Genomic DNA, 12,441 nt, shown 5'->3' with positions numbered 1-12,441 from the left:
TCGCACACAAACGAAGACCCAACACAACCAAAAATAAATAAATAAATAAATAAATAAATTTATTAAAAAAAAAAAACACCACCATTTAGGGCCCTGACCATTACTTTTATTATGTCAGCACTATTCTGTGAAAGGATGAATGTGAAAAATTACCTTGTTTTTACTGTTGTGAAACAATGTTACATTTTCTTTAACCAAAACATGAAAATTTTGTTGTCTTTTTTACCAATTGTCAATCAGGAAGAGAAGAATTAAATTTAATACTTATTTAAATTATCTAGGTAAAGTATGATTTGGGTATAATTATTTTCTTGTTCTTTTTCAAAATTTAGAGCTACTGGTTTTATTTTGCTTTTTCTAATTTAATGGTGTGTATTGCAGTGAACCATCCCAAATACATATGGAAGAAGGAATGACAAAAGCAAATGAATATGTATATATATGTGTGCACAAAACAGAATTATTGAACTACATCAGAACACCACAAAACACTCACAAAAATTTATAAATCATGAATATAAGTTGTCCTAAATCAGCTTCTCAAATATTCACTAAAAAGCTCTAAATCCACAAAATGTGGAACGAATATAAATTTACATTGGTTCTGCTCATATTCACTAATGATACCATTTTCCCCTTCTGGTTTTTGCTGGTAATTTTCATGTCACTAAATCAACATAATACTAAGATAAATGTGAAAAAATACTAACAAATAAACATAGAATACTATGAAAATGAAAGAGAAGATAAAAGAGGGTCAATGTTTATAGTATACTTGCTTCTTGCAGTCTGATTTTGTTACTGCTTCCTCAAGATGACCCTGGTATCTTTTAGTTACTGAACTACATACTCAAAGCCACTGTAAATACATGCATGGCTACATCCAATACATAGTTAAATTACAGAAATGGTTAAAAGCACAAGTAATACTTTCAATTGTTTTTTCATTGCCAGGCTGTATTTTGTACTTATATGTGCTACTGATCAGTATCTCTGCATTAAGACATAAATAAAGTCCTGTTTTGGATGTGACCTATCATACGGTACTTGTAGGTGCTAAATATCAGTTGCCTAAAAAGTAAATATAAAGATGCTGGATGAGGTTTCTCAGAGGACAGACATTCAAAGCTTACTATTCTCACAGATTCCAGTGTGACCCGCTTAAACTTTACTAAAGGATGTGCAATGCTATGGTTTTGGGTGGTAAAATGGTAATGACAGTAATTGCAAAGGAGAACATAGTTTAGGCATTTTCATCATTTGAACTGTTTGTGAGAAGCAGTATCAAGAAACATCATGTTGGGCTTCCCTGGTGGCGCAGTGGTTGAGAGTCTGCCTGCCAATGCAGGGGACACGGGTTCGAGCCCTGGTCTGGGAAGATCCCACATGCTGCGGAGCAACTGGGCCCGTGAGCCACAACTACTGAGCCTGAGCGTCTGGAGCCTCTGCTCCGCAACAAGAGAGGCCGCGATAGTGAGAGGCCCGCGCACCGCGATGAAGAGTGGCCCCCACTCGCCGCAACTGGAGAAAGCCCTCGCACAGAAACGAAGACCCAACACAGCCAAAAATAAAAATAATAAATAAATAATAAATTAAAAAATTAAAAATAAAAAGAAACATCGTGTTGCCAATATACAGCACCTAGTCAGTAACTAAAATTTTTTTTTTAAGTAGACAGCCCTGTTTTGCTAATAGCATATCCTAATGACCTTGGGGAGGCCACAATTCCTGAAGGATATCTCAGATTTCTAATAATTTAGAATATTTTATTCATCGGAATACTTTTCACAGCTTGATAGCTAGAAATAATCTATTCGGGAGAGACATTCAAGATGGCAGAGGAGTAAGACGTGGAGATCACCTTCCTCCCCACAAATACATCAGAAATACATCTACATATGGAACAGCTCCTACAGAACACCTACTGAATGCTGGCAGAAGACCTCAGACTTCCCAAAAGGCAAGAAACTCCCCACGTACCTGGGTAGGGCAAAAGAAAAAAGAAAAAACAGAGACAAAAGAATAGGGATGGGACCTGCACCACTGGGAGGGAACTGTGAAGGAGGAAAAGTTTCCACACACTAGGAAGCCCCTTCACTGGTGGAGAGGGGGAGTGACGGCGGGTAGCTTCAGAGCCACGGAGGAGAGCGCAGTAACAGGGGTGCGGAGGGCAAAGTGGAGACTTCGGGCTTCAGAGGTCAGATCCCAGGGAGAGGACTGGGGTTGGCTGCGTGAACACAGCCTGAAGGGGGCTAGTGCTCCACAGCTAGCCGGGAGGGAGTCCGGGAAAAAGTCTGGACCTGCCTAAGAGGCAAGAGACCATTGTTTTGGGGTGCACGAGGAGAGGAGATTCAGAGCACCGCCTAAACGAGCCCCAGAGACAGGTGCGAGCCGCGGCTATCACCGCGGACCCCAGAGACGGGCATGAAATGCTCACGCTGCTGCTGCAGCCACCAAGAAGCCTGTGTGCAAGCACAGGGCACTATCCACACCTCCCCTCCTGGGAGCTTGTGTAGCACGCCACTGCCAGGGTCCTGTGATCCACGAAGAACTTCTCCAGGAGAACACATAGCATGCCTCAGGCTGTTGCAATGTCACACGGGCCTCTGACACCACAGACTCACCCCGCATTCCGTACCCCTCCCTCCCCCTGGACTGAGTGAGCCAGAGGCCCCTAATCAGCTGCTACTTTAACCCTGTCCCGTCTGGGGAGGGAACAGACGCCCTCAGGCGATCTCCATGCAGAAGAGGGGCTAAATCCAAAGCTGAACCCCAGGAGCTGTGCGAACAAGAAGAGAAAGGGAAATTTCTACCAGCAGCCTCAGGAGCAGCGGATTAAATCTCCACAAACAACTTCATGTACCCTGCATCTGCGGAATACCTGAACAGACAACGAGTCATCCCAAAATTGAGGTGGTGGATTTTGGGAGCAACTGTAGACTTGGTGTTTGCTTTCTGCATCTAATTTGTGTCTAGTCTTATGTTTATCTTAGTTTAGTACTTACACTTTATTATCTCATTGGTAGATTTGTTTATTGATTTGGTTGTTCTCTTCCTTTTTTTTTTTTTTTTTACATATAAAGTTTTTTTTTCCTTTTTCTCTTTTTGTGAGTGTGTATGTGTAGGTTTCCTTGTTTCATTCTGTCTGCATAGCTTTGCTTTTACCATTTGTCGAATGGTTCTGTCTGTTGTTTATTGTTTTTTTTTTTTAGTATAGTTTTTAGCACTTGTTAACATTGGTGGATTTGTTTTTTGGTTTGGTTGCTCTCTTCTTTCTTTCTTTTCCTTTTTTTTAAAATTACTTTGTAATTTTTTTATTTTTAATAATTAAAAAAATTTTTTTTTAAATAACTTTATCTTTTTCTTTCTTTCCTTCTGTCTTTTTTTCTCCCTTTCCTTCTGATCCATGTGGCTGACAGAGTGTTAGTGCTCCAGCCGGGTGTCACGCCTGTGCCTCTGAGGTGGGAGACCCGAGTTCAGGATATTGGTCCACGAGAGATGTCCTGGCTCCATGTGATATCAAATGGCGAACGCTCTCCCAGAGATCTCCATCTCAACGCTAAGACCCAGCTTCCCTCAATGACCAGCAAGCTACAGTGCTGGACATCCTATGCCAAACAACTAGCAAGACAGGAACACAAGCCCATCCATTAGCAGAGAGGCTGCCTAAAATTATAATATGGTCACAGACACCCCAAAACACACCACCAGATGCAGTCCTGCCCACCAGAAACATAAGATCCAGCCTCATCCACCAGAACACAGGCACCAGTCCCCTCCACCAGGAAGCCTACACAACCCACTGAACCAACCTTACCCACTGGGAGCAGACACCAAAAACAACGGGAACTATGAACCTGCAGCCTGTGAAAAGGAGACCCCAAACACAGTAAGTTAATCAAAATGAGAAGACAGAGAAACATACAGCAGATAAAGGAGCAAGGTAAAAAGCCACCAGTCCAAACAAATGAAGAGGAAATAGGCAGTCTACCTGAAAAAGAATTCAGAGCAATGATAGTAAAGATGATCCAAAATCTTGGAAATAGAATGGAGAAAATAAAAGAAACGTTTAACAAGGACCTAGAAGAACTAAAGAGCAAACAAACAATGATGAACAACACAATAAATGAAATTAAAAACTCTCTACAAGGAATTAATAGCAGAATAACTGAGGCAGAAAATGGATAAGTGACCTGGAAGATAAAATAGTGGAAATAACTACTGCAGAGCAGAATAAAGAAAAAAGAATGAAAAGAATTGAGGACAGTCTAGGAGACCTCTGGGAAAACATTAAATGCACCAACATTCCAATTATACAGGTCCCAAAACAAGAGAAAAAGAAAGGGACTGAGAAAATATTTGAAGAGATTATAGTTGAAAACTTCCCTAATATGGGAAAGGAAATAGTCAATCAAGTCCAGGAAGCGCAGAGAGTCCCATACAGGATAAATCCAAGGAGAAACATGCCAAGACAAATAATAATCAAACTATCAAAAATTAAACACAAAGAAAAAATATTAAAAGCAGCAAGGGAAAAGCAACAAAAAACATACAAGGGAATCCCCATAAGGTTAACAGCTGATCTTTCAGCAGTAATTCTGCAAACCAGAAGGGAGTGGCAAACATATTTAAAGTGATGAAAGGGAAAAACCTAAAACCAAGGTTACTCTACCCAGCATGGATCTCGTTCAGATTCGATGGAAAAATTAAAACCTTTAGAGACAAGCAAAAGCTAAGAGAATTCAGCACCACCAAACCAGCTTTACAACAAATGTTAAGGAACATCCCTAAGCAGGATACACAAGAGAAGGAAAAGACCTATAGTAACAAACGCAAAACAATTAAGAAAATGGTAATAGTAACGTACATATCGATAACTACCTTAAATGTAAATGGATTAAATGCTCCCACCAAAAGACATAGACCGGCTGAGTGGATACAAAAACAAGACCCATATATATGCTGTCTACAAGAGAACCACTTTAGACCTAGGGACACATACAGACTGAAAATGAGGGGATGGAAAAAGACATTCCTTGCAAATGGAAATGAAAAGAAAGCTGGAGTAGCAATTCTCATATCAGACAAAATTGACTTTAAAACAAAGTCTATTACAAGAGACAAAAAAGGACACTACATAATTATCAAGGGATCAATCCGAGAAGAAGATATAACAATTGTAAATATTTATGCACCCAACATAGGAGCACCTCAATACATAAGGCAAATGCTAACACCCATAAAAGGGGAAATTGACAGTAACACAATCATGGTAGGGGACTTTAACACCCCACTTTCACCAATGGACAGATCATCCAAAATGAAAATAAATAAGAAAACACAAGCTTTAAATGATACATTAAACAAGATGGACTTAATTGATATTTATAGGACATTCCATCCAAAAAGAACAGAATACACTTTCTGCTCAAGTGCTCATGTAACATTCTCCAGGATACATCATATCTTGGGGTCACAAATGAATCCTTAGTAACTTTAAGAAAATTGAAATCATATTAAGTATCTTTTTGGACCACAATGCTATGAGACCAGATATCGTGGAGGCTAAACAATACGCTACTAAATTATCAAGAGATCACTAAAGAAATCAAAGAGGAAACCAAAAAATACACAGAAACAAATGACAATGAAAACACGATGACCCAAACCTATGGGATGCAGCAAAAGCACTTCTAAGAGGGAAGTTTATAGCAATAAAATCCTACCTCAAGAAACAAGAAACATCTCAAATAAACAATTGAACCTTACACCTAAAGCAATTAGAGAAAGAAGAACAAAAAAAACCCAAAGTAAGAAGAAGGAAAGAAATCATAAAGATCAGATCAGAAATAAATGAAAAAGAAATGAAGGAAACAATAGTAAAGATCAACAGAACTAAAAGCTGGTTCTTTGAGAAGATAAACAAAATTGATAAACCATTAGCCAGACTCATTAGGAAAAAAAGGGAGAAGACTCAAATCAATACAATTAGAAATGAAAAGGGAGAAGTAACAACTGACACTGCAGAGATACAAAGGATCATGAGAGATTACTACAAGCAACTATATGCCAATAAAATGGACAACCTGGAAAAAATGGACACATTCTTAGAAAAGCACAACCTTCCAAGACTGAACCAGAAAGAAACAGAAAACATAAACAGACCAATCCCAAGCACTGAAATTGAGACTGTGATTAAAAACTTTCCAACAAACAAAAGCCCAGGACCAGATGGCTTCACAGGTGAATTCTGTCAAACATTTACAGAAGAGCTAACACCTATCCTTCTCAAACTCTTCCAAAATATAGCAGAGGGAGGAACACTCCCAATCTCATTCTATGACACCACCATCACCCTGATACCAAAACCAGACAAAGATGTCACAAAAAAAGAAAACTACAGGCCAATATCACTGATGAACATAGATGCAAAAATCCTCAACAGAATACTAGCAAACCGAATCCAACAGCACATTAAAAGGATCATACACCATGATCAAGTGGGGTTTATTCCAGGAATGCAAGGATCCTTCAATATATGCAAATCAATCAATGTGATACACCATATTAACAAATTGAAGGATAAAAGCCATATGATCATCTCAATAGATGCAGAAAAAGTTCTGACAAAATTCAACACCCATTTATGATAAAAACCCTCCAGAAAGTAGGCCTAGAGGGAACTTACCTCAATATAATAAAGGCCATATATGACAAACCCACAGTCAACATCGTTCTCAATGGTGAAAAACTGAAATCATTTCCTCTAAGATCAGGAACAAGACAAGGTTGCCCACTCTCACCATTATTATTCAACACAGTTTTGGAAGTGTTAGCCACAGCAATCAGAGAAGAAAAAGAAATAAAAGGAATCCAAATCGGAAAAGAAGAAGTAAAGCTGTCACTGTTTGTAGATGACATGATATTATACATAGAGAATCCTAAAGACGCTACCAGAAAACGACTAGAGCTAATCAATGAATCTGGTAAAGTAGCAGGATACAAAATTAATGCACAGAAATCTCTTGCATTCCTATACACTAATGATGAACAATCTGAAAGAGAAATTAAGGAAACACTCCCATTTACCATTGCAGCAAAAAGAATGAAATCCCTAGGAACAAACCTACTTAAGGAGACAAAAGACCTGTATGCAGAAAACTGTAAGACACTGATGAAAGAAATTAAAGATGGTACAAACAGATGGAGAGATATACCATGGTCTTGGATTGGAAGAATCAACATTGTGGAAATGACTATACTACAGATTCAATGCAATCCCCATCAAACTACCACTGGCATTTTTCACAGAACTAGAACAAAAAATTTCACAATTTGTATGGAAACACAAAAGACCCCGAATAGCCAAAGCAATCTTGAGAAAGAAAAATGGAGCGGGAGGAATCAGGCTCCCTGACTTCAGACTATACTACAAAGCTACAGTAATCAAGACAATATTGTAGTGGCACCAAAACAGAAATATAGATCAATGGAACAGGATAGAAAGCCCAGAGATAAACCCATGCATATATGGTCACCTTATTTTTGATAAAGGAGGCAAGAATATACAACGGAGAAAAGACAGCCTCTTCGATAAGTGGTGCTAGGAAAAGCTGGACAGCTACATGTAAAATAATGAAATTAGAACACTCCCTAACACCATACACAAAAATAAACTCAAAATGGAGTAAAGTCCTAAATGTAAGGCCAGACACTATAAAACTTTTAGAGGAAAACATAGGCAGAACACTCAATGACATAAATCACAGCAAGATCCTTTTTGACCCACCTCCTACAGAAATGGAAATAAAAACAAAAATAAACAAATGGGACCCAATGAAACTTAAAAGCTTTTGCACAGCAAAGGAAACCATAAACAAGACGAAAAGACAACCCTCAGAATGGGAGAAATTATTTGCCAATGAATCAACTGACAAAGGATTAATCTCCAAAATTTACAAGCAGCTCATGCAGCTCAATATCAAAAACACAAACAACCCAATCCAAAAATGGGCAGAAGACCTCAATAGACATTTCTCCAAAGAAGATATACAGATTGCCAGCAAACACATGAAAGGATGCTCAACATCACTAGTCATTAGAGAAATGCAAGTCAAAACTATAATGAGGTATCACCTCACACCAGTCAGAATGGCCATCATCAAAAAATCTACAAACAATAAATGCTGGAGAGGGTGTGGAGAAAAGGGAAGCCTCTTTCACTGTTGATGGGAATGTAAATTGATACAGCCACTATGGAGAACAGTATGGAGGCTCCTTAAAAAACTAAAAATAGAACTACCATATGACCCAGCAATCCCACTCCTGGGCATATACCCTGAGAAAACCAGAATTCAAAAAGAGTCATGTACCACAATGTTCCTTGCAGCTCTATTTACAATAGCCAGGACATGGAAGCAACCTAAGTGTCCATCGACAGATGAATGGATAAAGATGTGGCACATATATACAATGGAATATTACTCAGCCATAAAAAGAAACGAAATTGAGTTATTTGTCATGAGGTGGATGGACCTAGAGTCTGTCCTATAGAGTGAAGTAAGTCAGAAGGAGAAAAACAAATACCGCATGCTAACACATGTATATGGAATCTAAAAAAAAAAAAAATGTTTCTGAAGAACCTAGGGGCAGGACAGGAATAAAGATGCAGATGTACAGAATGGACTTGAGGACATGGGGACGGGGAAGGGTAAGCTGGGACGAAGTGAGAGAGTGGCATGGACATATATACACTACCAAATGTAAAATAGATAGCTAGTGGGAAGCAGCCACATAGCACAGGGAGATCAGCTTGGTGCTTTGTGACCACCTAGAAGGCTGGGATAGGGAGGGTGGGAGGGAGACACAAGAGGGAAGAGATATGGGGATATATGTATATATATAGCTGATTCACTTTGTTATGAAGCAGAAACTAACACATCACTGTAAAGCAATTATACCCCAATAAAGATGTTAAAAAAAAAAGAAATAATCTATTCACCTCAACAGCATCAAAGAAGTAATGCAACTGAAATATAGAAAGATGTAAAGAAAATATCACATTATTTAGTTTAAAAGAGTAATAATATTGTTTAAAGAAAATAGGGGTAAAAGCAGGTTTATTACCTCAATGGTTTCTTTGGTGCAAATATCAGACTGAAGACCAATGTTACCCTTTCAGCCTTGATATTATAAGATTTTTTTTATGTAATATAAAGCCACGCAGGATTCCAAATTAGCCTTCGTGATTTCAGATTCAAATTGAATTTCATATTCAAATTCACGTTTTACAGGTATATCTAAGAAAATTAAGATTAAAATGCATTTTAATTCAATTAAATATGTATAGGTTGAAAATCAATTATGTCAGCATTAATCATGCACAAGTATTTAGAGGGAGGAAGATGGTATATGTTATTTAGCTTTGTGTTCATAATACCTAGTGCATCACCAGATATATAATAGTACTCAGTATGCTTTTGTTAAAAGGTAAATAAATGAATGAACATAAAAAAAAATACATGCACCCATCATCCTTAAATCCCACCATCTTAAATCCTTAAAATTCAGACTTATAAAACAAGAAATAGCCAAGTGGAAACTAAAAATCAATATTTACTATAAAATAAAAATAATGACGTGCTCTCTATAAAAAATATATTAAAAGCCTATATAGACTTGTAATTTATAAAGAACGATTTGAATTAAGTTCAAACAATATTAAAACTGCATCCCAGTCTACTAGGGTAGGATTTTCAAACACTGGTATATTTTATTTTTTATTTTTTGTCCGTGTTGCACGGCTTGCGGGATCTTAATTCCCAGACCAGGGATTGAACCTGTGCCCTCAGCAGTGAAAATGTGGAGCCCTAACCACTGGACCACCAGGCAATTCCCTGGTAAAGTTTAATACAAGAGAGAGTTCTTCATTAGTCTTGGGTTATTATAGACAATATGGTTAGCCGTATTTTCTTAAGCAGTAGGTTACCAGAGGAAAGTTAATTATAGCAGGATTTTGTTAGGTACATGTGAAAAATATCTTAAATTCAAGACTGGCATGTAGAAGAGAAGCACAATCATTTATTATATTTATGCTCCATGTCCATGTAAGGAGCCCAACTTGCAAATCAAGAAGTTTGTTGCATATAGATCATGGAAGAGAGCTCCAGAGAACCATGACTTGACCTGGTCCACAGCTGAGCTAATTTCTAAAGTCTGTCTCTAGTGTGTAAAGGTAAACGTGATCCTTGGATTCACAGAACTGACGGCCACCTCTAAGCAATCCTAACAGAAACCAGACCACCTTTCAGAAGTAGCTGATTATAATTTCTGCCACAGAACTCTGAAAAATAGCTTGGCTGTAACAAGCCCAAGTCACATTTAATGATTACTCAGCAAACCTTATTAATGTAAAATAACTGACTGACCCACACCCTTACAAGATCTTTTTTTTTTTCCACACGTAAAAATAAATTTCTGACCTCCTGAATTGCTAGTTTTCATCCTGTTGACAAAATCGGCAACTGTTGTTCCTATCAATAACCATTCTTTGTCGTAGCAAAATCAGCATGTCTACTTTAATGTGTCTACTTGTTTTGGGGACAGGATATGGAAATGTATAGGAAGCAGCATTCCATACAGAGAAGCAGTATTTAAGAATTTTAGAGTGTTTAGTGGGAGATGAAATTTCCACTGCATTCAAATGACATTATATTTTTCAAAGTAAATACTGTATGTAGTTGAGATATGCATCTGTTTCTGCTTAATTATTGAAGCCTTTATGGGAATGGCTGTGTCAGAATGAAGATAGGAAATGAGAAGCTAAATTTAGTTTCAGAAGCATTGAACCCCTTGTGGGGAATCTGTCTCTATGGATGTCATAATTCCAATCATAAGAAAACCCACTGGTACAAAATACAGACATGATTATCCACAAGGGACAGGGGGTGAGGCAACTAGGAACATTAGTATTTTTTCAAACTACACATATCCCCCTTACCTGTAACTCGAATATGTTGATACTAGCACCTAAGGGAGAGGGACAGAATTGGGTTGTACAAAATCATAAACTGACATTCTGTAACGTGTCTTAAAGCTATCATATTAGAGTCTCTGCATTTTACTTGAAAAGTCATATTATCAAGTTAAAAACATGCCTTTTGCTAAGTGGAAGAGAATCTGTATAGTACTTTTATGTGGACATGGTTGATAAGAGCTAAATCAGTGAGGCCAGTGTAAATTAATTATCATCTGATTGTTGTATAAAATTAATCACTCATGACAAACATAGCTCATAACTTTAAGAGAATAATTGCACATTTCTAAAAAAATATCTAAATAAATGTAGTTTCTCTTAATACAGTTTGTAATTTCAAAGTTACAAGTCAACAGTTCTTGGGACTACTGTAACAAATACAGGAGGAAAATTCTGTCCTTTTTTTAGCAATCCCTTAAAAAGACACTTGAACTCATGAAATTAATATGATAAATATATATTTAATTTTAATTGTGTTTTAACAGGTACTGAAATATTTACTAACCTCTTTTTTTCTGTATTTTACAATATATAATGGTTATCACAGGCTTGTCTAAAAGCACTTTCCATTTTCAATGGTCTCCCATTCTCTGAAGATTTTCATAAACTGCTCACTGAGACCTGTAGAATTTGCCCCAGTAAAACTTCCTAGCTATGGCTAAATTCATGAATATGAGGCAGATAATTTTGTTTCCACAGCCAACATCTAAACAGGCTTTAAAAACGTTTTTCTTATCATTTATATTTTCATTTCTTTATTCATTCAATGAATAATAATTGAAAGCTTTCCTTGAAATGACAAATAAGGTTCTTGTCCTCATGGAGCTTTATGATTGGGAGGGAAAAACTGCCAATAAACTACCAATTATATCACTAGTTTTTAAATGACTACTGTGATAACGGCTACTATGGAGAAGCAGAAGAGGCTATGAGAGCAAAGGTCTTGGGAACTTGACTTCTAAGGTCCTGAGGAGGAGACCAGTACACCAAAGTTGAAAGGTGATAAGGGTTTCCTGGATGTAGAGAGAAAGTAAATGCCTCCTAGGCATCAGAGTAGCATTGGGGAATTTTTCCGTGGTGGAAACCACCTCAGCCCATTTGGGAAAGAACTTAAGCAGGTGGAGCAAAAGGGAGTGGGAAGAACTTGTCAAGAGATGAAATGGGCAAAATAGGCAAGACCATGCAGGGTACAGTGATGATTTAGGACTTCTAAGAATAACAAGAGCCTACTGAATGTTTTAAGTACGGAAGTGATGTGATCATTGAATGGTAAATTGAGCAAAAGGGGATTAGGAGAGAAGGTAATGAAGTTTCTGCAGCAGTTCAGGCCATGTGGTGACTTTCACAAGGGTGAGAGGAAGATGTAGATTAAGCTCAAGCAATGCCCTGTGATGTGTGAAGTGGCA

The 12,441-nt window shown here is 37.6% G+C and overlaps 1 protein-coding gene across 1 annotated transcript in view; it reads right to left on the bottom strand.

Annotated features, from left to right (window-relative positions):
* CFAP47 (cilia and flagella associated protein 47) overlaps positions 1 to 12,441 on the bottom strand; it is a 421,910-nt gene that overhangs the window by 44,122 nt on the left and 365,347 nt on the right. The window contains 2 exon segments of the mRNA XM_082446774.1: positions 9,127 to 9,203; positions 9,205 to 9,299. Of these exon segments, the coding sequence (XP_082302900.1) occupies positions 9,127 to 9,203; positions 9,205 to 9,299 (172 nt within the window).

This window comes from Balaenoptera physalus (genome assembly GCF_965194825.1).
Source record: "Balaenoptera physalus genome assembly, chromosome: X".
In the NCBI taxonomy this organism is placed as follows: Eukaryota; Metazoa; Chordata; class Mammalia; order Artiodactyla; family Balaenopteridae; genus Balaenoptera; species Balaenoptera physalus.
Note: the sequence above shows the minus strand (reverse complement) of the source record. Positions and strands in the feature narration are given on the sequence as shown.